The 24,972-nt window shown below is 45.4% G+C and overlaps 1 protein-coding gene across 1 annotated transcript in view; it reads left to right on the plus strand.

Annotated features, from left to right (window-relative positions):
• Window positions 1-24,972, plus strand: part of ERCC6L2 (excision repair cross-complementation group 6 like 2) — a 54,664-nt gene that overhangs the window by 12,686 nt on the left and 17,006 nt on the right. Inside the window, exons 4-8 of the mRNA XM_015412671.1 lie at window positions 6,139-6,258; window positions 9,129-9,322; window positions 10,649-10,810; window positions 11,140-11,347; window positions 20,459-20,601. Coding sequence (XP_015268157.1) covers window positions 6,139-6,258; window positions 9,129-9,322; window positions 10,649-10,810; window positions 11,140-11,347; window positions 20,459-20,601 — 827 coding nt within the window. The remainder of the gene's footprint in view (window positions 1-6,138; window positions 6,259-9,128; window positions 9,323-10,648; window positions 10,811-11,139; window positions 11,348-20,458; window positions 20,602-24,972) is intronic.

A 24,972-nucleotide genomic window follows, 5' to 3' on the forward strand; every position in this document is an offset into this window, starting at 1 on the left:
CTACAACTGGATGGATAGTGTGACTAACCAGTTGGTACTCTTCATGATCTGGAAGGGACACAGGATAGAATTTCCCTCCCCTCCACATTGCTTCTGTGCTTCCCCACTTCCCAAGACAGAACAGAGACAACTTTTTTCTGTTGTGACCTATTTAACATTTAGTGCACATAGGGGCCGTGGAACCAGTGCCCTTAGAACAGCATTCCTATGGGCTTTATTCCATTCTATTTAGAATCCCCAAAAGATCTTGGGATTGGAGAGAAATTCTAAATCAAAGAGAGCTGAAGCTATGGGTAAAGAAGCACAAGTTCCAGTGTGAATCACTTCACTGCATTTTGCAGAGTATTCAGCAGGACAATCACATGATGTCCTTAGACTTTCGAGATGCTTACCTGCATATTCCACCTTCCAGTCAGTTCTTCCCTTTTAGATTTTCAGGACCAGCATTTCCAATATAACGTCTTACCCTTTGGGCTGTCATCATCTCTGAGGGTGTTTACCAAGGTCCTGATAGCACTAATAGCCTACTTATGACAACACGGAATCCACCTTTATCCTTACCTGGACAATATCCTCCGCAGAACCAAGGAGGCAGAGGAGGTGAGCTAGGACACCAGGTCCACTATGCAGTCTCTTCAGGCACATGGTTGCCTGAAGAATGTGTTAAAAAATCTCATACCCTCCAAGGACATCGTTCACTTAGGGGTGAGGATTCATATGAGGATGGCCAAAGTGTTTCTACCTGCAAAGAAGCAGGAAAAATTGTTGGAAGGAGTGAAAGAAACCTGGCAGAGATTGATGGGCCTCATGTACTGGTTGAGGCAATGGTGGTGATTTTCGTAACTCCCTTCTGGCACAAGTTTTTGGGTCTCGGAGCTAGTGAAGATGTCAGTATCTCCACAGTGGAGTTAGCCAAACAGATGGGTTCTCCTTGTACAAGAGTCAGTTTGCCACCCAGACCTGATTTGACTCCAGCTGCCAGTTTAGAGATTGAACTAGCGGATTTAGAAGGATTGGGCCTTCCAAGTTAAGTAGTTGACGTCATGGTGCAGTCCAGAAAACTTGCTTCCAGTTGTCTCCATAATTGTACGTGGCAGACATTCAAAAGTGGACCTGTACCAAAAAAGCTAGATCCACTGAAACCTACCGTACTTACAAAGACATCATTCCTTTTTTATGCGAAGGTTGGAATCAGGTTCTAAAACCGGATACCTTAAAAGACAGGTTGCAGCCCTGGCAGCTATGTGGGACCGCAAAAGACTGCGTAATCTTTTTTCTCATAGGTGCATTAGGCTTTTTCTCGAAGGCACCTCCCCTTAGGCATTGGTTGCCTACTGGGAACCTTTCTAAAGTGTTACAGGCCTTGAACAAACCTCCATTTGATCCTTTCAAATTGTCAGAATCTAAAGAGGAGAGCGCAAAAGTGGGCTTGAAGCTCAACATCAAAAAAACTAAGATCATGGCATCCGGCCCCATCACTCCTTGGCAAATAGAAGGGGAAGTCGTGGAAGTAGTGACAGACTTCACGTTCCTGGGATCCCAGATCACCGCAGACTGTGACAGCAGCCATGAAATTAAAAGACGCCTGCTCCTTGGGAGGAAAGCGATGGCGAACCTAAACAGCATGATAAAAAGTAGAGACATCACCCTGCCAACAAAAGTCCGCATGGTCAAAGCAATGGTATTCCCAGTAGTCATGTATGGCTGCAAGAGTTGGACTATAAGGAAGGCCGAGCACCGAAGAATAGATTCTTTTGAACTATGGTGCTGGAGAAGACTCTTGAGAGTCCCTTGGACTGCAAGAAGAACAAATCAGTCAATCCTCAAAGAAATCAACCCTGACTGTTCCCTGGAAGGCCAGATAATGAAACTGAAGCTCAAATACTTTGGCCACCAAATGAGAAGGGAGCACTCACTGGAAAAGACCCTGATGCTGGGAAAGATTGAAGGTCAAAGAAGACGGGGACGGCAAAGGATGAGATGGTTAGACAGTGTCATCGATGCAACGAACATGAAATTGAGCAAACTTCAGAGGACGGCGGAAGACAGGAGGGCCTGGCGTGATTTGGTCCATGGGGTCGCGAAGAGTAGGACTCGACTGTGCGACTGAACAACAACAACAAAGCTTTCTTCTCGGAAGATGGCTTTTTTCCAACAGAGATGACTTCTGCAAGAAGGATTTCTGAATTAAGGACTTTATTGGCCAGGAAGGAATTGTATATATTTCACAAGGTCTCAGTGGTACTCAGGAGAGATCCTTCTTTTGTGCCAAAGGTATTTTCCCCTTATCATGTTAACTAAGAGTTGGTACTACCATCCTTTTGTCCTGCACTATGCTATCCCAAAGAGGGAGTCTGGCACAAACTAGACATGCACAGAGCTCCATGCATCTGCTTAAATAGGACGGTGCAGATTAGGCTAAAGGAATTTCTCTATGTCTCACAGCTCACAGCCTTTAGGTAAAAAGGTCTCAAGACATGTATCTGAAAGGCATATGAAGTGCAAGACCTGGGACCTCCAAAGGATGTTACGGCCCTCTACACCAGATCTGCAGCAACATCAGCGACCTTTTCCACTGGAGTTCTGGTGGAAGAAATCCGTAGAGCTGCAAACTGGTCTACCCATTGTACCTGTGTGAGACACTATAGGTGGGACCAGTGGTGGAACAGAATAGAAATAAAAAATGAGGATCCCACCCAGATTGTAGTTTGGACGACTTCCCTCACTGAAGGAGAACAAAATATTGGAACTTACTTGAAGGTTTCTTCTCTTCAGTGGGCTGAAGTCATACACACCTCATTGCAAAAAAATAAAAAAATCTACTCAGACACAATATCTGTTATGGAGCTGGGCTATACTAAGATTGGAGGGTAAGCATTGCTCTGAGACAATACAGTCTACACTAATTTGCATATCCCAGCCTGGAGTGAGAGGAGGTGTGACCTAACCAGTTTGGATGACTTTGCCCCTCTGAAGAGAAGAAACCTTCATGTAAGTTCCAATGTTTCATGTCTTGCTGCTTTTCTTATTGTGTACACCACAAAACTTTGCACACCAGTAACTTTGCTGTGATTTCCCAGGGTTATTTTTAGAACAAAGAACACCATATACAATTAAATTGTAGGGAAGTGAAAACTTCTTAATTGAGCTGCTGACTTTTAGATGTAGGACCTGGGAGTGGAATGCTAACTAGGGATGACCAAAGCTGGGAAACAGGGTGAGGTGCCAACAGTATCAGGTCCTTGTTCTTCTGCTTGAGCACATAAAAATGAGCTGCTGCTGACATATGCTACTATATGAGTAATATAAGACTTTGTGCGTAGACTACAAACAATAGTATAGGAGGGTGGTTAGCAGCAAAATTACAGAACTCTATAAATATAAAGAATTCAAAGTGTATACATTTGTTTGTATCGAGGCCAGGCATTTCACGCTAGCAGTCATATTCAATTCAAGTTTTAAAAGAAATATAGAACAGAATGGATCAACACAAACTGTACAGTGGAATGCTTGTTCAAGCTACCCATGCCACAAGCTTTTGAGGTCCAACCTGAAGTAAATTTCTTTTGACTTCCAGTGATGATCAATTGGAATGTGAACATAAAATTAAAAAAAGGTTCAGATGAGCTCTTCTTGTCACTTAAGCCTCAGTCCTTCTTCCTTTCAGAGCCACCCGCTTCTCTCTCTGCTTTTCTTATGTTTTTATATTCTTTGTACAGCCAACAACGTTTTGAATTGAACTGGATCTTGACAAGCATAATCCACAAATCAACGGAGCCCAATAAAAATAAACTGCAAACATACAAGTGTTCCCCCTTAACTGTTTTGTGGTTTGCCACCAATAGAAGCAGCATTTTTCTTTGCAATTCTGTCTATTTTGGGATTTATATGCTGCCCTTCCCTAAGGCTTGGGGCACTACAAAAATACTCAGACAGCTAAAAATCAAAATCAAGTAAAATATAAACAAAAACCCATTGCTAGTTAAAGTTGAACTGCATTTTGAAATATCGTTCCAAACTTCAGAATCCTGGTATTTTCGTAGTTTATGTGCCATGTTTGCAGGGCAATCCCGTGCTGCTGCTAAGCCATCGAACTGGCTGCTGCTGCAACACCAGGGCCACCACTGGTATAACATAGTCTTGGATTTGGCCTCAGTTTTTGCAGGTGATTTTCACGGATTCCTCCCTTCTGTAGGAGACCTCTGAGTCCCTGTCCCAAGGAGCAGTGTACTGGGGGACATCATTAAAAAATCACTCCCTCCTTGCATCCACAGGAATTTAGGGAGGATCCATCTATCTTGTGCAATTCCAGAACCAACTGAAAAGCACAATAGCTGCAGTGTCTATGCAGCAGCCCCAACAACATTCCTTTCAACGTCTACACTTTATATACTGCAGTGGTATGTCATGGACTTTCAAGTTAGTTGTCTTCCATTGTGGCTAGAGAGGTGTGGAGGTGTGTGTGGGAGTATGCCATCATCTGGGCTGTCCATCAGCCATTGGGAGTGTTTGTAACTTATGCCACTTTTTTTACGGGCATAATGTTATGTCAAAACATGGGGTGGAAATATACCCTGAATGAGCACATGATTCCTCCTGTGCTCCTCTCCTCCTTCTCCGTGTCTTCATAAATTACTTTTGCTGCTTGAGCTCTTGGTACTATGCCAGCGTAGATTCCCTATGCTGGTGTAACTTTGGAGAACAGAAGAAGAGAAGAGATTGGATTTATACCCCACCCTTCACTTGGAGTCTCAGAGCAGCTTACAAACTCCTTTCCCTTCCCCTCCTCACAACAGACACCTTGTGAAGTAGGTGGGGCTGAGAGAGCTTTTTCCAGAACTGTCCTTGCCAAAGATCATCTAGCAGCTGCAGGTGGAGGAGTGGGGAATCAAACCCGGTTCTCCCAGATTAGAATTCACACACTTAACCACTACACCAAACTGGCTCTGTGCCAGAACAGGAGGATTTTGAAGTGATCTTGTTCCCTCTCAATGGACATAAGGAGGAAGACATAATTATTATGTGAGGGCTTTTAAAACATTTCTAGGGAGTTACCCCATTTTGTTAAGAACAGAATGTTGTTTAGTGGGCATTGTTTAGTGGACTATTGCCCAAGACTGAAACTGGGTTAATTCTAAAGGTGTGTGACTGGTTCCATAATGTTCTGGATTGGGGTGTCAAACCTACGGCCCATGGGCCAGAACCGGCCCACTCAGGCCCTTAAACCAGCCCAGGAGGGGACTCTCTTCTCCCTCCCCTGCCCACCCTTGCTGTTCTCATCTTGAGCTGCTTGGGCAGGGCTGCCTCTGAGAGCAGGAAGCAGAAGGTGGGCTGCCTCTGAGCAGAGAGCTCAGGGCAGGGCTGCCTCAGAGCAGGAAGCAGAGGGCAGGGCTGCCAAACTTCCCAGCCACCGCTCCCAGCCTCTGTAGTCCTCATCACAGGTAGGAGCTGGGGAGAGGGTCCTTCTGCTGTAATCCTTGTTTGTTTGTTTTTTAAAAGTCCCACTGTTCTCCTTCCTTTCCCCTTTAGACATGCACATTGTAAGGGCATGGGACCAGCCAGGGTTAAAATATAAAGTTCTGCAAACCCAAGGGACTCCAGTTTTGCAGAGAAATACTAGTTTTAACACACACACACACACACACACACACACACACACGCACACACGCACACACTCCTAGTATAGAGCTCCAATGGAATAATAGAACAAGTGCTGAAGAGGACACCCAAAATTATTATCTCAAACCGCCCTGAGACCCTGGAGAGCCACTGCCACTCTGAGTAGACCGGGGGTGGGTGGATGGGTAGCTTGCAGTGCTCAGCTCTTTCATGTTCTTCCCCTGGGTCCTATGCTCAGACCATTTATATTTGTAGTTTATAATTCTAAGGGGGGGTAAGGTTTGGGACTAACCACAAAATATAGAGTTCAACAAACTCAAGAAACTTCAGTTTTGCAGAGAAATATTAGTTTTAACACACTCACCCTCCTAATGTGGGGCTTCAATGGACAAAGTCCAATTTATGTCAAATCTGGCCCTCATAACAAATGAGTTCGACACCTCAGTTCTGGATGTTCTCTGGCTATCACTTTTTTTACCTGGTTTTTTTTGTAACTTCAAACTGTGTTTTTCCCTTTAGGTTATTTCATTCCTGGCTGCAATACTAAATAAAAAAGGGACGCGTGCGGATATTGAAAACAACATGCCTGAATTTTTGCTGAGAACAATGAAAAAGGAAGTGCCATCTGTTCCAAAGAATGTATGTTTTTAATTTAGACATACTTATAACGGGTTATCTTAAAGATATTATGACACTTATTTTTTAAATGGGAATATATTTGTCAGATTATTTGGATCCCAATAACAGTATGCACAATGAAGGATCAGAAGGAGGTTTGGGTGGGAGTTGGTGTGCTGATCAGTAAGTCTCTACAGTTTCTGTTACAACTGCTGGAACCTGCACTGGCTCATTCAGTAGCTTGAGAGGAGGGCTTACAAAAACAATTTAAAAAAAAAATATTTACATTTACTAGACCAACATCTGTGTCTTCCTTCTGTGTGCCCAAAAGCTCTTGGGTGATTTGGGTAGTCTTCCAATGTTTAGGATCCACCAGCCCCATTTAAGTAGCAGCTGAAGGATGGGCTCTTGCCTCCATATTTTTATGCAGGGGTCAGAAAGGTCCCTCATCTTGCTGTCTTTGTGTTGAAGCTCATTGGTACCGAATTGGCATTGAATAACTACACATATTTCAGTGGGAATTACTTCCATGTAAAATGGAAGTTTAGCATTAAAAATAAAATATGATCTAAAGCATTGTGCAATCTCTAATAAAAACAATTGTAGAAAATCTTTGTAGTCTGCAAAGCTGTTTTGCTCTACAGAGATGTAATTCTTTCTACAGTGAAAGAGCTATAAAAACTCATTTAGTGATTAATTTAAAATGATTAATTATGTAAGTAGTTAGAAAGGCCCGAGGAACAGATCTTTCAAACATGCCAAACCTAGAAGTTAGGACTATATACAAGGCATTTTATTATTTTGCATGGCATAGCACAGGAGAATATAAGCTTTGGTGTTTCTTCTGGGTTTTGTCCAATACAACTCATTATCTGCTTCACCTCTACATTATTAGCTGAATGCGCTGTATGCAGCAAGGATTGTCTTACTGTTATTTAGCTTAGCCAAATCTTTTCCTTTTTTCATTAAATTTTGACAGCACTCAGAAAACCGAACATGGCATTAGCCGTCTTTATGTCTGTGATGATAACTTTAGTTCTGTGACCTTGCTGGCCCAAGCATGTCTGCTCTGCATTTGTTATTCAACCTGATGCTGAAATTTGCAACACCCTAGCATCTTTTGTGGCCACTAGGATCTTTTAGCTAACCTGTGTTATCACTGATTATTATTTGATGTGATGATTTCGATTACTATTGTCCCATTGATTTCAAAATACAAGTTTGATCCCATTGATTTCAAAATACATCTGACTGTAATGATTTTGGTGAACGGATGAGCCAATAGGCCGTTATCCTTTAAAAGCACTCAGAAACCATTTTGACAGCTACTTCTTCTTTCTGGAAAATGTTCTCAGTTTCTCTTGGTCTTCTGTGGCTGCAGGGCCGGCTCACCCGCTAGGCGAACTAGGCCTTCGGCTAGAGTGCAAGCCGGCCCTTGGGGCGCCAAACTGGACCGGCCCCCCCACCAAAGCCCCCCCCCCCAAAAGCCCTGCATCTCCCTGCGCCTGCCAGACTCGGCGAAAGAGGCGGCGGCAGTCAGGGAGATGCAGGGCTTTTGACGGGGGCGGGGCTGGGTGCAGTTTGGCGCCGCCGCTCCAAAACTGTGCCTCCCTTTCCAAAAGCACCACCCAAGGCACCCTGCGCGTCTATCCGGCGGTGGGCTCCCCTCTGACCCATGGCCTGGCCAGCCTCTTGGTGGCGGCGGCGGCCACTCGGGGCTGGGGCTGGCTCAGGCAGCCTGTCTTCCAATGGGGGCTTGGCCTGGCCTGATGCACCCGCCCCTGTCCCCTGGCCAGCAGCCAGTCTGTGCAGGCACCCATCAGCCCCGTCTGCACGCCTGCCCGACTGTTGCCCGCCCACTTCGGGGGCTCCCTCGAGCCTACCTTCTCGGGCGCCTCCTGCCTGCTGGGCTGCCGCTTCTTGGACAGGGAGGGGAGCCTTGGGCAGGGCCAAGGTAAGCAGGATGGGAGGGAAGGAGGGGTTGGACTGGCGAGCCCCCGACCCCTCCCACCCGCCAGGTGGCTCCCACCTCTCCCGAGTCCCCAAGCCGGCCGCCTCGCCACTCCTCTCCCACCCAGCGGCTCCGGAGAGCAAGGAGGCGGCCAGCTGGGAGGTTTCCAGGCCCACCCGGGAGGTTGGCATCTGCACCTCGCCTAGGGCGCAGAAACACCTCAGGCCGGCCCTGTGTGGCTGTAATAGGAACCAGCATTAGTAGCCATCTAGATGGGACTTATTTGAGCTAAAAGACCATAAGTATAATTCTGATTCATCTGAATGGGGTTCAGTTTCTCTCATTTTTATTGTACAAAAATACTTAATGTTTGCTGGATTATGTGCAGTTCCTCACTTGCCCAGCAAGGGCTTAATACACCTCCTGATTTGTTGCCTGTATATGGGATTTCAAAAATGGTATTGTGGGAGAGGTATTCAGTCACTGACGGGCCACAGTATAAGGCTGCTTGGCTGCATTTGCACTTATGACATGTTATGCAGACAACCATACATTTATATTGTCTCCTTTTTTTGTGAAACAAATTCCTATTTTTGTTTTTTGCCAACAAGTCCCATCCAATTTATGGTGGCTCCATAGGGTTTTCAAGGCAAGAGATGTTCAAAGGTGATTTGCCATTGCCTGTGTCTGTGTAGCAACCCTTGACTTCTGTGGTGGTCTCCAGTCTGAGTCCTAACCTGGGCTGACTTTATTTAGCCTCTGAGAACTGACGAAATTACTACATTTTAGTGATTTTTTAAGAGTTCAGTTTTTTTCTCCGCTTTCTCTTCCTGTATTTTGCTCAGACAATTGAAAGTAAGATTCTAATATGGAACACAGCAGCATGGAAGTTTTGTACCAAAAGGCATTTCATTCAGCATCATGTGTTCTTTGTTTTTAGACTTTCTTGATTGTGACACCTCTTTCTGTGCTGTATAATTGGAAAGAAGAACTGGACACTTGGGGTTATTTCAGGGTTATAGTTTTGTATGGCAGTAGAAAGGACTATGAACTGAGTCGGATCAAACAGGGAAAATGTGAGATTGTGCTGACTACATATAAGACTCTTCACCAATATTTGGATGAGCTCAACAGGTAAATGAATTATGCAATTATTATTAACAAGGTCAGTCTTTGTTCCAAACATGCTAGAATATAAGGGTTAATAATTAGGGCTGTGAACTTTGGAAATTAGCAAGATTTTAGAGAAAAGTGTGGAATGTGTTACCTAGAGACCCAAATCTTATGTTTACATTTGTAAACAACCCTCTTGAAGTCAGTGGGACTTACTTCCAACTAAATATATTTTGTTTTGAAAATGTCTGTAAACATATACAATATACCAGTAGATTCAGTGTAATATTTTATTAAAAGGATACGTGTTTCTATATAGCAGCTATAATTTCAGGATCTCCTCTTATCTTTATAAAGGCACTGACAATATTTCCTTTGGTTAAATTTCAGTGACTGATATTTATTGTAGGCCCTTCAGAGGTCTTCAGCAGCTTTGTAGATGATCTCTTTAAAATGCCAAATGATGGTGTTGATTAAAGATACTAGCCTTGCTTCCTCAAAATGAAGCTGGAAAAATAAATGCTGTAGGGTAAAAAAAAAGGTCACTGTTGACGAAAATGCCAAATTTGAATAAACAGTGTGGTGTAGGGTTGGGTGTTAGACTAGGATCTAGGAGGGTCAGGTTCAAATCCTCATTTTGTGATGAGGCCCCAGTCTGCTGAGTGATCTTGGGCCAGTCACTCACTTTTTCCCCCTAACCCACCTCACAGCATCATTCCATGGATAAACTTCAGAATACCATACATTGCCCTGACGTTTTTTGGAGGAAGGGTGGGATAGAAACGTATTAAATTAAATCACTCAGAGGTGGATGCTACCTGAATGGGGAATAATATATTGTATTTAACCTCTTCTTCCACCCTCTGATGCTGGGTCCTTTTTGTTTTTCATTGGTTACCTGCTGCCTTTTAAAAACCAGATGATGATGATGATTGTTAGTGTTGTTGTTGATGATGATGATGATAATAATAATAATAGTAATAATAGTAATAATAGTAATACTGTATTACCATCCTTCCAGAGCCTTTAGGAGCCAATGTTTATGTTACATCTTTTTTCATTATATGAAATCATGTTAGAAATAACTTATTGAAATATTATGAGTTGGATCTAAAATTCATTCTCTACTGATGGAAGATCATGTCTGCTTGCTGGGGAGAAGGTGATTTTTGCAGATTCTTCCGTCTCACAGTATACCTCAACATAGCTCCTACTGCTGATTCTACCGGTTGCCCAATCCTTGGGACAAATGTTTTGGGGTGCAGTACACATCAGTTTTATACACTGAATCCAGTTTATATTTGGTAGATATAGGTAAGATAGTCACCATTTCCTGTTGTTTTACAGCCTGAAGTGGTCAGCTGTCATTGTAGATGAAGTGCACAGAATCAAGAATCCAAAGGCTCAAGTAACTAAAACCTTGAAGGCACTAACATGTAACATTCGAATAGGACTCACTGGGACAATTCTACAGAACAACATGAAAGAACTTTGGTGTGTCATGGACTGGTAAGTTGCTGTTAATGAATGCTTGTGACTTAGAGGGTCATTTTGTGTAATCACATATTAAATGATATTCATGTCTACGTAACACATAACAGACGCACACGACAATTGCATATTTACACACATGAATTCTATAGTTACATTCATCTGGGAATTATAACTAAAGTGTAGCTCACTCTCATAACTACATGAGAGTATAGATATGCTGTTTGTCTCTATGTAATATGTGTAGTAGCCCCAGAACTAAATAATAAATTAGGGTGGTAGGGATATACTGTTTAACAGCACCAGCATGACAATGTATCTGTCATTTTTTCCCCTTTCTCTTGAAGGGCTGTACCAGGACTTTTGGGTAGTGAAGCAAGGTTCAAGAAGGAGTTTTCTGATCCAGTAGAGCATGGCCAGAGGCACACAGCAACTAAAAGAGAGTTAGCAACAGGTCGAAAGGCAATGCAAAGGCTGTCTCAGAAAATGCGTGGCTACTTCTTAAGGCGTACAAAGTCTCTCATTAGCAGCCAATTGCCCAAGAAGGAAGACAGAGTGAGAACCATCATTTACAATAAATTAAATTTGTTCATGATTTGTTGTAATTTGGATTTTGTTGAATGTATCTGGGAAGCATTTTAAACTTGAAGGAATTATCCGCTTCTTCTCCTGCGTGTAATGCATGCCCACAGCTCTCATTGTCACAGAATGGACCTAGTGGGGACAGGCAGGAGCCAGAATTTAAATTTGCTAGCAGTGTCTGCATGTGCAAAGGAATTAGTCTGGGGAAAGAATGGATCATTCCTCCAATTTGTTAGATTCTTCCTAACACTTCTGCCCATTGGAAACCATGGTTTAATGTTTTCTGTTAAATTGAATTTTCCTTTGTGGGTGCAGCAACAGCACAAAAATGATTGGAGTTTTGGAGCCCTGCTCCCTCCTGTCCGTGTGCAATAGAGTACATCGCATGGGGTGACTGGGTAGAGCCTGCATTTTGACTACACAGAGAGCACCATGGGTGAGAAACTTCTCCTCTGTTTCATTCCCTGGCCTGTACTGTTTTTCTGTTGGATCTTGTCACTGGCCATTCATCTTTGTGGCTTCTTTGCAGGCACACACGGGACTGCATAATTGCAGTCCTGCCACAGAGAGGAGCTTCCAAGCTTATATAGAAGCGTCTAAACTCTAGGAGTGCTCCCCCTTCCCTCTGTCTGTAGAGAGCCCTTTTCCTGTGGGGTTACGTGACAGAGGCGGGGAGACCACTCCTCCCTCAGTTCTCTTCTTGCTGCTTTGAGGAGAGGACATGCTTCCTTGAGCTGCTTCTGGAGGCCCACACAATCGTTCCAGTGAGGTTTCCAGAGAAAATTATTCAAGATTCATCAGAGGATTGGGTAGGATGGCCCTTTTAAAAAAATGTGACGATTGCGGGGTGAAAATGGCCCAAAATGATGACCACAGGTCGTGTCTCCTGTGCCGGGGAAAAGGCCACAATACCGGTACCTGCCCAGCTTGCCACAAGTTTACCACTAAAGCCCGAGAGGCTAGAGTGGCGAGACTCAAAGCTGTGCTGTGGGAGAAAGTCCTAGTCCTCCCAGAACCCCACGGGGATAAAAGGGCACCAACGGAAAAAGGTGTGAGAACTCAGGCAGTAAGATCGGCATCATTACTGTCAATCAGAAGCGCAAAGCCAGCCGTTGATGCCAAGACGGGGGAGCTGCCCCCGGAAAAGGCTAAGAAAGGGGCCAAGCGCTCCCACCATAGCCTGTCTAGATTGCTGTCACACTGCCGTCGAACACTCTTACCTCGAAAACAATGGTCCCCGTCCCCTTGAGGTTGAGTGTTGCTATCCTCCTGAAGTCAAGAAGAATCCCCACTTTGGCACCAACAATCTGACTTGCCTTGGGGTCAGGCCTCGACGCTGACGATTTTCAAATTGAGGTCCCCTTAATGTCATGACTCACCATCAGGTATTGACATTGAACTACATCTTCGCCATCGAGGCACGCTGTTCATTCTCCGAGAGTGTCAGAGTACGAAGTGGTTGAGGTACCGCCATGAGCTCCATTTACGTCTCAGGCCAAGGGACAACCCCAGCATCAGCCTCCTAATGAATGGCCGACCCAGCAAAATCATTGGTGCCCATTCCCTTTCATGTTGCTGCCTCAGTGGGGGTCATGGGACCCCTTGCAAGGCCCTTACACCTGGCAGCCCCATGGGTCCTCTGCCAGCTCCAAGAGTGACCATAGCACAAATTTTCAACCTTCTCAAGGATCCTGTCATTAAAGGTCCAATTCCAAAGATGGGATGTACCAGGTCTTGTGTTGTGTCCACTGACCGCCACTAGGCGTCAGCGATTTATTACTGAGCTTAACTCCCTAGGAACAATAGGGACTAGGCTCCTGGATTTTCCTTGGGGAACCAATAGGGACTTTGGCGGGAGGTTTAAACCCACCAATAAGATCTAGGGGTGTTCCCAGGTACTGTATATAGTTGGCCAACCGGCCAGTGTTCTGTGTTCTAGTTGTGTACCAGTAAACCATGCTGATCACTACATCCATCTCTGGTTTCTACATGCATCTAACCCACTACACAACAGTGGCGACGAGGATGGGATCCCGCTGAGCATCCCAGCCAGGCTGATGGGGCACTGTGACAGAAGACAACGCACCACTACCTACGCAACTCCAATCGATGAGCACTGAGGGTGAGCAAGCTGCTTCCCAGCTGCAGCCACAGCCGATCAGCACAATGGCCGTTGCTCCGGGATCTGGGCTGATATCGCCATTCGATACAGCCCGTCCACAGCAATGGGGGGCCTGGGTCACCGGTCTGAAGTCAGTCCTGGTATTCTACCAGGGGATGGACGAGGCCAGGATGAAGGGCCTCCTGCTTGGGTCCTGTGGTCCCACCATAGGGTCCTGTGGTCCCACCTGTTTGGGTCCTGTGGTCCCACCATAGTAGACCTGGCCCAGTATCTGCTCTCCCCCAAGAAGCTTGATGACTGCACCTTCGAGGAAATAGTCAAGGCAGTCCAGAACCACTACATACTCAAGCCGTCGGAGATGACATGCCATGTGGTGTTCCACCAGTGGAACCAACAAGGCCTCGAAATCGCAGCGGAGTTCCTCATGGAGCTCTGCCGCCTTGCATCCGAGTGCAATTTTGGAGCGCACTTGGACATGATTCTCCGGGACCGCTTCGTTACGGGCCTCCGGGAAGAGAAATTAAGGTGGCGCATCATGGAGGGTGAGACGGTCACACTCACGTCGGCCATCGCCACAGCGACCGCATGGGAAAGATCCCACCCGGCAGCCACCTCCACTCACAAGTCCACCACCATCTCGGGCGACCTCAAGGATGAAGAGGTCCACCGCACCCAAGTACCAGCCAGGCACCGTGGCCCTGGCAGCAACCCACACAACTCATCCGCCCAGGAGTGTGCTAGCTGCGGGAAGCGGCACGAATAGAAGACCTGCAGGTTCCGGAATGCCATGTGCCACGGTTGCGGTCGCCCGGGTATGCCGCTCAAAAGGTTCATGTGCCCAACCACAACCTCGCCGCAAAGCGGATGCACACTACAAGGAGGACGCGATCAACGAGAACCTCTACCTCCTTACCAGCGCATCGACCGAACAAGTACTGTGACTCCCTAGCCAATCCCCCACCCCTAAGTTCCAAGTCCGGGTAAAAATAGAGGGGTCCCCCTGCATCATGGAGCTTGACTCTGGGTCCATGGCCTCCATTATATCCGAGGCCACCCTCAAAAGACTGTGTCCCAGGGGGGGCCCACTAACGGCCATCGCCTGTCACATGAACTTTCAGAGAAACAGCATGCCTATCAAGGGGGTTGGGAGTTTCCGGTTCCAGTACAAAGGCTTTGATGGACTATTGGACTTAATCGTGGTCGAGGGCGACCTCATCAGCCTCTTGGGCCGTGCTTGGTTCGAGCCCCTGGGAATATCCATCGAAGGGGTGCAGCACTGTACCACACATGATTTCCAGGCCATCTGCCGGGAGTTCCCATCCGTTTTCGATGGCACCATAGGTCGCTACACTGGCCCCCTGGTCTCGCTGCAACTGGACCCCAAAGTGGCCCCGATACGGCTGCATTCCAGGACGGTTCCGTTGGCAGTAAAGCCCAAAATTGATGCGGAACTGGACCGCCTAGTGGCCCAGGGCGTCCTGGAGCCGGTCTCTCATGTGGTGTGGGAGACCCCTATAGTCATGGTCTTGAAGCCTAATGGGTCTGTCCGCATCTGCGCAGACTATAAATGTACGCTTAACAAGGCACTACAGGACCATGCCTACTTGGTCCCCGTATTCAGCCACGTACTGGCCACTTTGGCGGGGGCAAAGATCTTCGGAAAGCTCAATGTTTCCCAAACCTATCAGCAGCTGCCTGTCGATGACGCCACCGCTGAGGCGCAGACCATCATTGCCCACTGGGGGGCGTTCAGGGTGAAGCGGCTGCAGTTTGGGGTGAGCGTGGCCCCGGGGTTGTTCCAGAACCTGATGGACTTTCTCCTTAAAAGGATCCCCAGTGTCACCCCATTCTTTGACGATGTGCTGATCGCCGCAGCATCGCCGGCAGAGTTCGCCTCCCGACTCTGCATTGTCCTTCGCCGTTTCCAGGTCGCCGGCCTCAAAGTCAAGCGGGAGAAGTGTATTCTTGGGGTGCCATTGGTGGATGTTCTGGGCTTCACCACAAATGTGGATGGCCTGCACCCGTCCAGGGACAAGGTGAAGGCAATCGTGGAGGCCCCACCGCCCAAGACCAAGCAGGAGCTCCAAGCCTTTCTGGGCCTGCTGAATTTCTACCACGCCTTCCTTCCCCACAAGGCAGCGGTAGCCGAACCCCTTCACCGGCTGCTGGACAAGCAAGCTCCTTGGATGAGGGCCCACGCCAGGCTGCGGCATTCAAAAGGGTCAAGGCATTGCTGATCTCCAACTCGATCTTAGCCCATTTCAATGAGTCGTTACCTGTGGTCCTGGCCTGCAACGCATCCCCTTATGGCGTGGGGGAGGTACTGGCGCATCGTCTCCTGGACGGGCGGGAGGTGCTCATTGCTTATTATTCCCGGACCCTATCTGCGGTAGAACGAAATTACGCCCAGATAGATTGAAAGGAGCTGGCGATTGTTGCGGGTGTGAAGAAATTCCATGACTTCGTCTATGACCGGCCCTTCACCATTGCCACCAATCACAAACCCCTCCTCGGCCTCTTCGCCATGGACTGCTGGACACCCCAAGTCATCTCTCTGTGGGTCTTGCAATGGTCCATGTTCCTCTCCGGCTACGACTACACGCTGCAGCACCGCCCCGGGAAGGCCATAGGCCATGCTGATGCCTTGAGTCGCCTTCTCCTACCAGATGTGGAGGAGGCCCCAGCCCCAGCGCACCACGTTTTGCAGGTAGTAGAGCTTCCTGACGCCCCTCTCCAGGCTGTGGACATCGCCCGCCACTTGGCCAGGGACCCCATTATCTCCCTGGTTCTGGGCTGGGTGGTGAGGGGGTGGCCCATGGACACTGAGGGGCCAGAATTCACAGCCTTCAAGACCCACCGCGATGAACTGTCGGCTTACAAGGGCTGCCTGCTATGGGGAGACAGGGTCATTGTCCCCAGTGCCCTACGTCACCAGGTTCTCCAGGCCCTGCACAAGGTGCATCCGGGCATCGTGAGGATGAAGGCCCTAGCCCAAAGCTACGTTTGGTGGCCGGGAATCAACGTGGAAGCTGAAACCTGGGTGAAATGTTACCCGACCTGCCAGGCCGTCTGACCCAGCCTGCCGAGTGCGCCTACCCAGTCCTGGGAATCTACAGGGACACCATGGTCCCGGCTCCATATAGATTTCGCCGGCCCCTTCCATGAACTATTATTCCTGGTGACTGTGGATTTGTATTCCAAGTAGCTGGAAATAAGCCCCGTCTCCACCACCTCCTCAAAGGATCCACACTCTCTGCAAGATCTTTGCCACCCACGGCTTGCCCGACACCATCGTGTCAGATAATGGAACGGCGTTCACGTCTGAAGAGTTCCAGACGTTTCTCCGCAGCAACCTCATCTGACACACGAGGTCCGCGCCATTCCACCCAGCTACCAATGGCCAAGCGGAGCAGATGGTGCACACTGCGAAGGAAGCACTTAGCCGCCGGAGGGTGACTGGGAGTTCTGCATCGCCCGCTTCCTCCTGGCTCAACGGACCACACCAAACCCGGCAAGCGGCCGATGCCCTGCGGAACTGCTTATGGGCCGACGACCCATGATCCTTCTTGACCGCCTGCGCCCTGACAGGGCCCCAGAGTCGCGCAGTCACTGTCAAATCTCACTCCAGAAGAGCCGAGGCGTCATCAGTGGCTTTCCAATCCAGACTTGCACTGGAGGACATTTGCAAAGCAGCAATATGGTCTACTCCTTCTAACTTTGTTAGACAATACTTGATGGATGTGGACTCCAGGAATGAAACTGCAGTGGGAAAGGCAGTGTTACAGGCAATCTATTGTTTTTGTTAATCAGCTCAGCTCCTCTGGTAAGTGAGCTTCCTACTCTCCCCTGTGGGACTGCACAAAAGCCACAAAGATGAAAACATTGATGCACTTACCTGTTACTGTTGTTCATTGAGTGGTCTTCTGTGCAGGCACACATCCCCTCCCTCCTTTTCCCTCTGTGGGCTGTTCTGCCTATCAAAGGCATCCTCATATTGGCAAAGAAAACTGAAAGAAGAGTGCTTTCCCTGCCTCTGTCAAATGACCTTTGGGACAGGAAAAGGGTTCTCTCTAGACTGAAAGGAGGGGGAACACTCCTAGAATCTAGAAACTTTTAATAGAAGCTTGGAAGCGCCTCTCCATGGCAGGCTTGCATTTATGCAGTCCCATGTATGCCTGCACAGAAGACCACTTGATGAACAATGGTTACAGGTAAGTGCAACCCCATTTTCTTTGCTCTTTGATTAGATTACTATCACTAGCACTTGTGATACACACAACTTTGCACAGAACACCTCCCAGTCCTGCTACAGTTCCTTTGTTAATTCTTGACTGCTGTTTTTCATACCAGTCCAATAGTTCCCTCCTTCACTACTCTCACCAAGGAAGTTGCTTTATCTTCACTTTAATTTTTGGAGGCACTTATCCTCAGATATTTCCCCCCTCTTGCATGATGAAGAACTTGTCCAATAGTGATAATTCTGAAACTTCATTGAAATTGTCTCTGGGTGACATTCCCCTCTGTTGGAGAGATGTCAAGCTTTATTGGGACCAGATGGTTCATCTGGCTAAATGCTGAAGCCTTTTACTGATGTCATATTTGGCATCCTAAATCCAGAAGCTTTTCAGTCTGTTCACTGATGCGGATGTTCACTGCCAGCCCTGCCTCTGTCTTTCGTAGATCACATAGAATAAAAAAAATCTGCATGTCAGATGTTGAATATCTCATATTGTACCCCACACCTCTTTCTGTTGCTGGTGGCACATCAAAAGCTATTTGTCACTACACTCTCCCCCTGTGACAAGTTTAGTCATAAGTTAGACCTTTTGGGGAGAGGTATATGTCAGGGCAGTGGCTAATTATCAAGATTTGATGGCTAGCTATCAGTTCTGTCTGGAAGAAATGAATGTTTTCATAGCTAAACATGATGAAGATAGTTCCAAACTAGTAAAGCAGTAAATCAGAACAGAACATTACTGAGTATTCTGGCCTTTACACAGCTATTTGATCAACATGTGGACTTTGTATTCCATCTTGTAATACTATAGTTGTTAAAGAGTGGGATACCTTTGATGGTTTTGCACTCTTCAGTGCTACAAATGAAGTTTTAGGACTGTTTTTAATTGTATTTATATGCATTTTTATGTAAGCTGCCCTGAGCTGGCCTCGGCTGGGAGGGTGGGATATAAATTTGATAAATAAATAAATTTTCAGGTAAATTAAGGAGGGAAAGGCCAACTTTATATATTTTAATATCTTTTTATTGTTTCAAACATCAGCGTCAACTTCTCCTCACTATGACTCCTGTTTTTTCCCCTACCCCCAGTACCCCTTCTCTGCCAGATGGTAGAGGCTGCATACCAGCTGTTCCCTGGGTAGTAATATTCAAAGGCAAAACACAGGAAATGTCACCCTTCCCAGAACTCTCAATACTATCTAAACATAGCTTCAGACTCCCCAGCTCCCCTCTTATTACCCAGTTACTTTAGGTCATGATGGGAATACTCCCCAGATTCAATTACCATTTGTGCTTAGGGTTGCCAAGTCGTTGCAGTCGCCTCAGCGGGGGACTCCCGGACGGCGACTGGAGCGCGCACGCACGTTACCCGGAAGTGACGTTAGGACGCCGGGCACGTTTTGGAATCTGGATCAAATGAGTCCTACTCATTATCAAACAAGACTATGCTATTGAAATTTACTTCTCCCTCATTCTCAGTATGTGATGCCAAGATAGAATCTGTCTTTCACTCATGTAAAAAATGGGCTTACTGCTCCACAAGAGGGTAATAAAACAGGTAACCCGTAGGGTTGATATCAAGGTTTCAGCTTCTTCAGGTCTGAGGTAAGGAGGTGGTCATGTTGCATCCTCAGTATCTGAGGTCTAAACAAATTAGTGTTTGAAAATTCATTTTGTGTCCAGAATCTGTAATTATACACATAGCTGTGCATGTTTAACCTGTTCAGTGCTTATGAAAAAAATCTGAATGGAGTGGATGTTTTGCTTTATGTGGATGTATGCATTTAAAGACTGGTCCAAACCTCCTATTGTTTCCATATCCCTGCTGTTAATAGATGATTTATAAAAAGCTAAATATAAGTTTTTTGAATGGAAAACTCTGTCTGAGTTTGGCATCATTATGATGAAAATAATGACACTTGTCAGCTGCCTCACTAGAATGTTTTGATGAACACTAGAATGTATTTTAAAGACTACACCATTGTAAATAAGGATACACATATAGTCTGCTGCTCTTCCTGTCTCATTTTATACCTGCCTTTCAGCCAAAACTTGTAATAATGTAGTCTAAACTGTCTTTTCAAAAGAGGAGATTAACTGCAATGTCATTGAGCTGTCTTTAATCTAGCAGGTTTTATTTTATCTCATTCTTTTGATAATGTGAGTACATGTTCAAGGTACTGTTAGATTATTATAGCACAGCAGGGTGCTGCCGCTTTGTGGGTGGCCTAAATTCAGAAGTGATCTTGGGATTTCTGTGTCCTGCTGCTTGAGACCAAAAGATGTCATGGAGATGCCACCCATGGCCTTTGAGAGGAAGGATAAAGTTGGTCATACCACTGTACAGAGCCCCTCCTTCCTGCACTAGTGATTTAGAATATCAATAGATATCTAAGAACTGGTTGCATTTGTGCTTTACAATAGCCCGTTCCAGGAAGTGGCAAATAGATCTTTTAAGTGATTCAAAATCTCTAGTTTATGATTAGGCTTCTGAGCCTCTTCCATGCCTTGCACTACTCTCAAATTGTTGCAGGTTTTTTTTTTCATATTCTTAACAGATTATTTTTGTTTTATGATTAATATTTATTGTCCTCACTAAATTACACTGACTTATTTGGAATTAGCAAAATGAATCTACCAGTTCAGCATGCTCTTGTTATTCAGGATATTTCCATATTTTTATTGCTGTTGTTCCCCCCCCCCTGCATTGACTTTATCTTGCCAGATGGTGTATTGTTCTCTAACGGAGTTCCAGAGAGCGGTTTATAAGGCTGTATTGGAAACAGAAGATGTACACTTGGTTCTTCAAGCGCGGGAACCATGTAGTTGCAACAGTGGCCGTAAAAGGAAGAATTGTTGTTACAAAGTAAGAATTTTTGTGTGCTTGATTTCAATTTCCACTGCCCAGATCTATTGTTCAGAGCTGTATATGTTCCATTCTGCATTGTGCATCTGTCCTGCCATTCTTCCGCACATGCATTTTGCTGTAGATCTGAAAAGGTGCATAGAAACTGACCATTAAGAACATAAGAGAAGCCATGTTGGATCAGGCCAATGGCCCATCCAGTCCAACACACTTTGTCACACAGTGGCCATAACCTGTTCTTCCTCTAAGCTGTAGAGCCTTGTGAACAAAAATTCTACTTTGTGAGCTACTGGCATTAAAGTTGTGAGCGAGAGATTTGGCTACTGCATAAATTAGTTTGCTCTGGAGCCATCCTTCCTGAGCTAAGACAAAAATCTGTGAGCTGGAAGCTAAAAAACTGTGAGCTAGCTCACACTAACTCAGGTTAGAGGGTACCCTGGCCATAACCCAGGTGCCGTCAGGTCCACCAAGCACCAAGAGTACAGAGCATCACTGCCCCAGACATAGTGTTCCATCTATGCATTGTGGCTAATAGCCACTGATGGACCTCTGCTCCATATGTTTATCCAATCCCTCTTGCAGCTGTCTATGCTTGTATCCACCACCACCTCCTGTGGCAGTGAGTTCCATGTGTTAATTACTCTTTGGGTGAAGAAGTACTTTCTATTATCTGTTCTAAGCCTACTGCTCATTAATTTAAATCCCCATGAGTTCTTGTATTGTGAGAAAGGGAGAAAAGTTATTCTTTCTCTACTATGGATGAGCATAAACTGGCTTGCAAACCTGTGTTCGTGACGAATTTTGGGCCATTTATGGTTTGCAAACTGCAGCCCAGCCACAAACCTCCACAAACTTTTAAGGCAGTTGGTGGGGAACAAAAAGCATGGGTTTAAACCCTTGCTTTTTCCTCCCCACAAAGGCTGCCAAAACAGCTGAGCTGTGGGGGAAGCCTGCTCCCGCAACTCAGTTGCTTAAAGGGGCTTTCTTGGGCAGCCAGCCCCTGGGACTCGCTGCCCAAGAAAGCCCTTTTAAATAGCTGAGCCATGCAAAGCAAACTGCTCCCACACTCAGCTGTTTAAAGGGGCTTTCTTGAACAGCCAGTCCCTGGGGCTAGCTACTGAAGAAAGCCCCTTTAAACAGGTGAGCCACATGGAACAGATTGGTTTGCATGGCAGAGCTGTTTAAAGGGGCTTTCTTGGGGTCAACTCTGAGCCATTTAACCCCTGCTTTCTACTCCGTGCGAAAAGCTGTGGGGAGCAGAAAGGAAGGGTCATGAACTCATATGAACCGGTTCAGTTTGGGAACCCAGTGTTCCCTCAAAGCTAAGTGAATCTGAGCTAGCTTACAAATTTTTAGCCTCTGGCTCACACCTTTTTGTCTTAGCTCAGGAAAGATGGCTCCAGTGTAAACTAATTTATGCAGTAGCCAAATCGCTTTCTCACAACTTTAATGCCAGTAGCTCACAAAGTAGAATTTCTGCTCACAAGACTCCACAGCTTAGAGGGAGCATTGGCAACCTCCTGGTTCATATAGTTTCATGGTTTGGTTTGTGGTTTAGCATGTCAGTTCCAAAATTCCAGACATCATCTTTCCAGGGGTCAAAAGGGAATGCTGGGGAAATGGAAAGATGGGGAACTCTCCATGCTTTGTGTTGGTGAATGGTTTGATGCATCCTGATGGTTAGTGAAAAGCAGGAAATGGATGAAGTAACGAAGGGAAGGGAGCCTTTGTTTCAGTTAGAGTTAAGATAAAACTAGGTTTTGGGGATTATTCCCATTAACTGTGTTTTTCTTTTGAACTATTATGTTATACTTTTGCTGCTAATTTTCATTCACATCTGTGCTGTCATGGTGATCAACCATAGCAATCTGTATCTCCTGGTTTACTCCCATGCCTTGGCTGCATTCTTAAGACAGCCTTCTTCCTGCAGAACCCTTTCTCAGAACTACCTGTCTGCCTACAGTTAGCGTTACAGGCCTTTTCCTATGGCAGGAGGAGTTTTCCAGAGTGGGTGTGGAGGGTGCCTTCACTATTCAGGAAGGCATGTAAAAAAGAGTAAGGGGGGAAAAACATCATTTGGAAGGGCATTTGTTTGTTAGAGATTTGGCTGTTCTGTTTTATTTTGTGTGCTATTTAGTGTGTTGTGATTATTTTGTGTTATTTGCTTGCAACTTGTTGCATTGTTAGCTACCTTAAGTCTAAGGAGATAAAGTGGACTATAGATATTTTACGTAAATAAAAACAGCACATAACTAGTTGATATTCAAGGGATGAAAACTGTTTACATTACAACCCAGAGTATAGTTTTTCAAAAGTCTTATTAATCTTGGTAAATAGTAAAATAAGAGTGCAATGCTTTGGCTAACGAGTCCTTTATAGATTTCTTCTCCCCATAGTAATACCTGTTTAATCTAGCCTAGCTCTTTCTGCTTTACGTGATTCTGAGCTGATCATGAATCTGGGTTATATCTTCCCCCCCCCCCCCGAAGCTTTATTGTATGATGCCTGTTGTATCTTGATCTGTTCATTTACAATGAGTTTATTGTCAGCTTTTCCTTTACTTGTTTATAGTCCATTCTGCACAAGAGAATAATGAAATGCAGTTTTCATTCAGTTCACAAACACATCTTGAAAATGCAAAAAAGTCTTTTTTGGTTATTTTCTTTAATTACTATCATATAACCAAAATTGGTTCAGGAGCGTGTAAAATCTGACTATCACTTCAGTATTTGTTTACTACTCATTTAACAGGTACTCTTGGTACAAAATTGGACTGGATTGATTGGCTGGCTGATTGGCCCTAAAATGTTCTGGTTGAGCTCAATGTACTTGAAATTACCCATTTTAAAGTTGAAAGAAATTATTGAGAAGTAGTATGTGGTTTTGGGATGCACATTTAGAAATTATGTTGCTAAATCATAGTGGATGCTATCATTGTTTCAGAATCCCTATTTTCATGAGGTTAGTTAATGTGAATGGATTTAATTTTTACCATGTTTACTTTGGGGGAAGTACCACAATGTAAATGATCAGTGAATCATCCCCTAAAAATCAGCCAGGCATGACGAGGAAAATAATTATTTGTTAGAATTGTTTCTATCATTATTACTGTACTGGAAGATATTGGACAAGAAATCACAGGTTGTTTCTGGTTAGTATGTTTTAAATGCTAACACTTTGAACCCTAAGTATATTTACTGGGGATTAATTCCCCTGGAAGTAGGTTCAAGTGTGTGTAAGTTTGTAACTTAACTTGTTTTGCAGAAGGCAAGCAATGTTAAGAGTTGTGACAGATGAGGAAGAAAATAATCCTTGTGGATGTGTCTTGCACAGAGTTCTAAGGAAGGAACCAAGGGCTTTATAATGCCCATTAATTTCAGTGGCACAGAGCTCATGGAGGAAATGTTCCTGGCATGGATGTGTTGGTCTTTTAATTTATGGGGAAAGTTCCTGATTAGGGTTGCTAGCAAACTGAAATTCCTAGAGATTTTGGGGATGAAGCTTGGGGGAGGGGAGAGTTTGGAGAGGAAAGGAAGCTTACTGGTTACCATGCCGTGGAGTCTACCATCCAAAGCAGCCATTTTCTCAGGGGAAATGATCTTTGTAGTCTGGAGATCAGTTGTAATCCCAGGAGATTTCCAGACTCCACTTGGAGGATGGCAACCCTATGATGGGAACTTCCTGGGGGGCTGCTAACAGCTAGGAGCAAACCTAGCTGAGAACCAGCAACTCTGGTGGGGCTGATCAGCTCAGACTGGGCAGGCCCTGGCACCGGAGGAAGTGACACATGAGTCTTTGCTGGTTAATGTCATCACTGCTGACTGAATCTGACAGGACCACAGGGGCTGCTCAGTCTAGCTTTTTACTTGGCCATTTTAACATCCCAGTCCATCACTTTTCCCCAGTCAATTGTGTCTAGGATGTGGTTACTTCCAGTGATAAATTATTTTCATGTAGTGGTTATTGCCCTCTTTAACAGAAAACAGAAATTACGATTAACATCAGGCCCCCTTGACCCCAAACCTAGGAAATCTGTTTGATGTCCGAGATGTACGGCCTGTATTGTCTTTCTTTTGTCACCAAATAATAAAATTCCTTGGGCGGTGGTGGTGGGGGGGATGAACCGGCATACTCTTGAATGCATAATTTTATGCTTAAAAGCTATTGCATAATAGTGTATGGAAAACTGTATATTTATCCATGCATAATTAATTACCAGTTTTACAATTTTGGGAAGTTTTGCTGAATGTAACAACTTTTTAAACACTTCCAACATCATGGAATTCAACCTTGTGTCCCAAATTCAGAAGTCTAAAAACATTCTTTCTTTGGACAGCAATGATGAAAATATGGATTTTGTCATTTAGTTCTAA

This window comes from Gekko japonicus, unplaced genomic scaffold, assembly GCF_001447785.1.
Source record: "Gekko japonicus isolate JY-2015 unplaced genomic scaffold, Gekko_japonicus_V1.1 scaffold355, whole genome shotgun sequence".
Taxonomy (NCBI): domain Eukaryota; kingdom Metazoa; phylum Chordata; class Lepidosauria; order Squamata; family Gekkonidae; genus Gekko; species Gekko japonicus.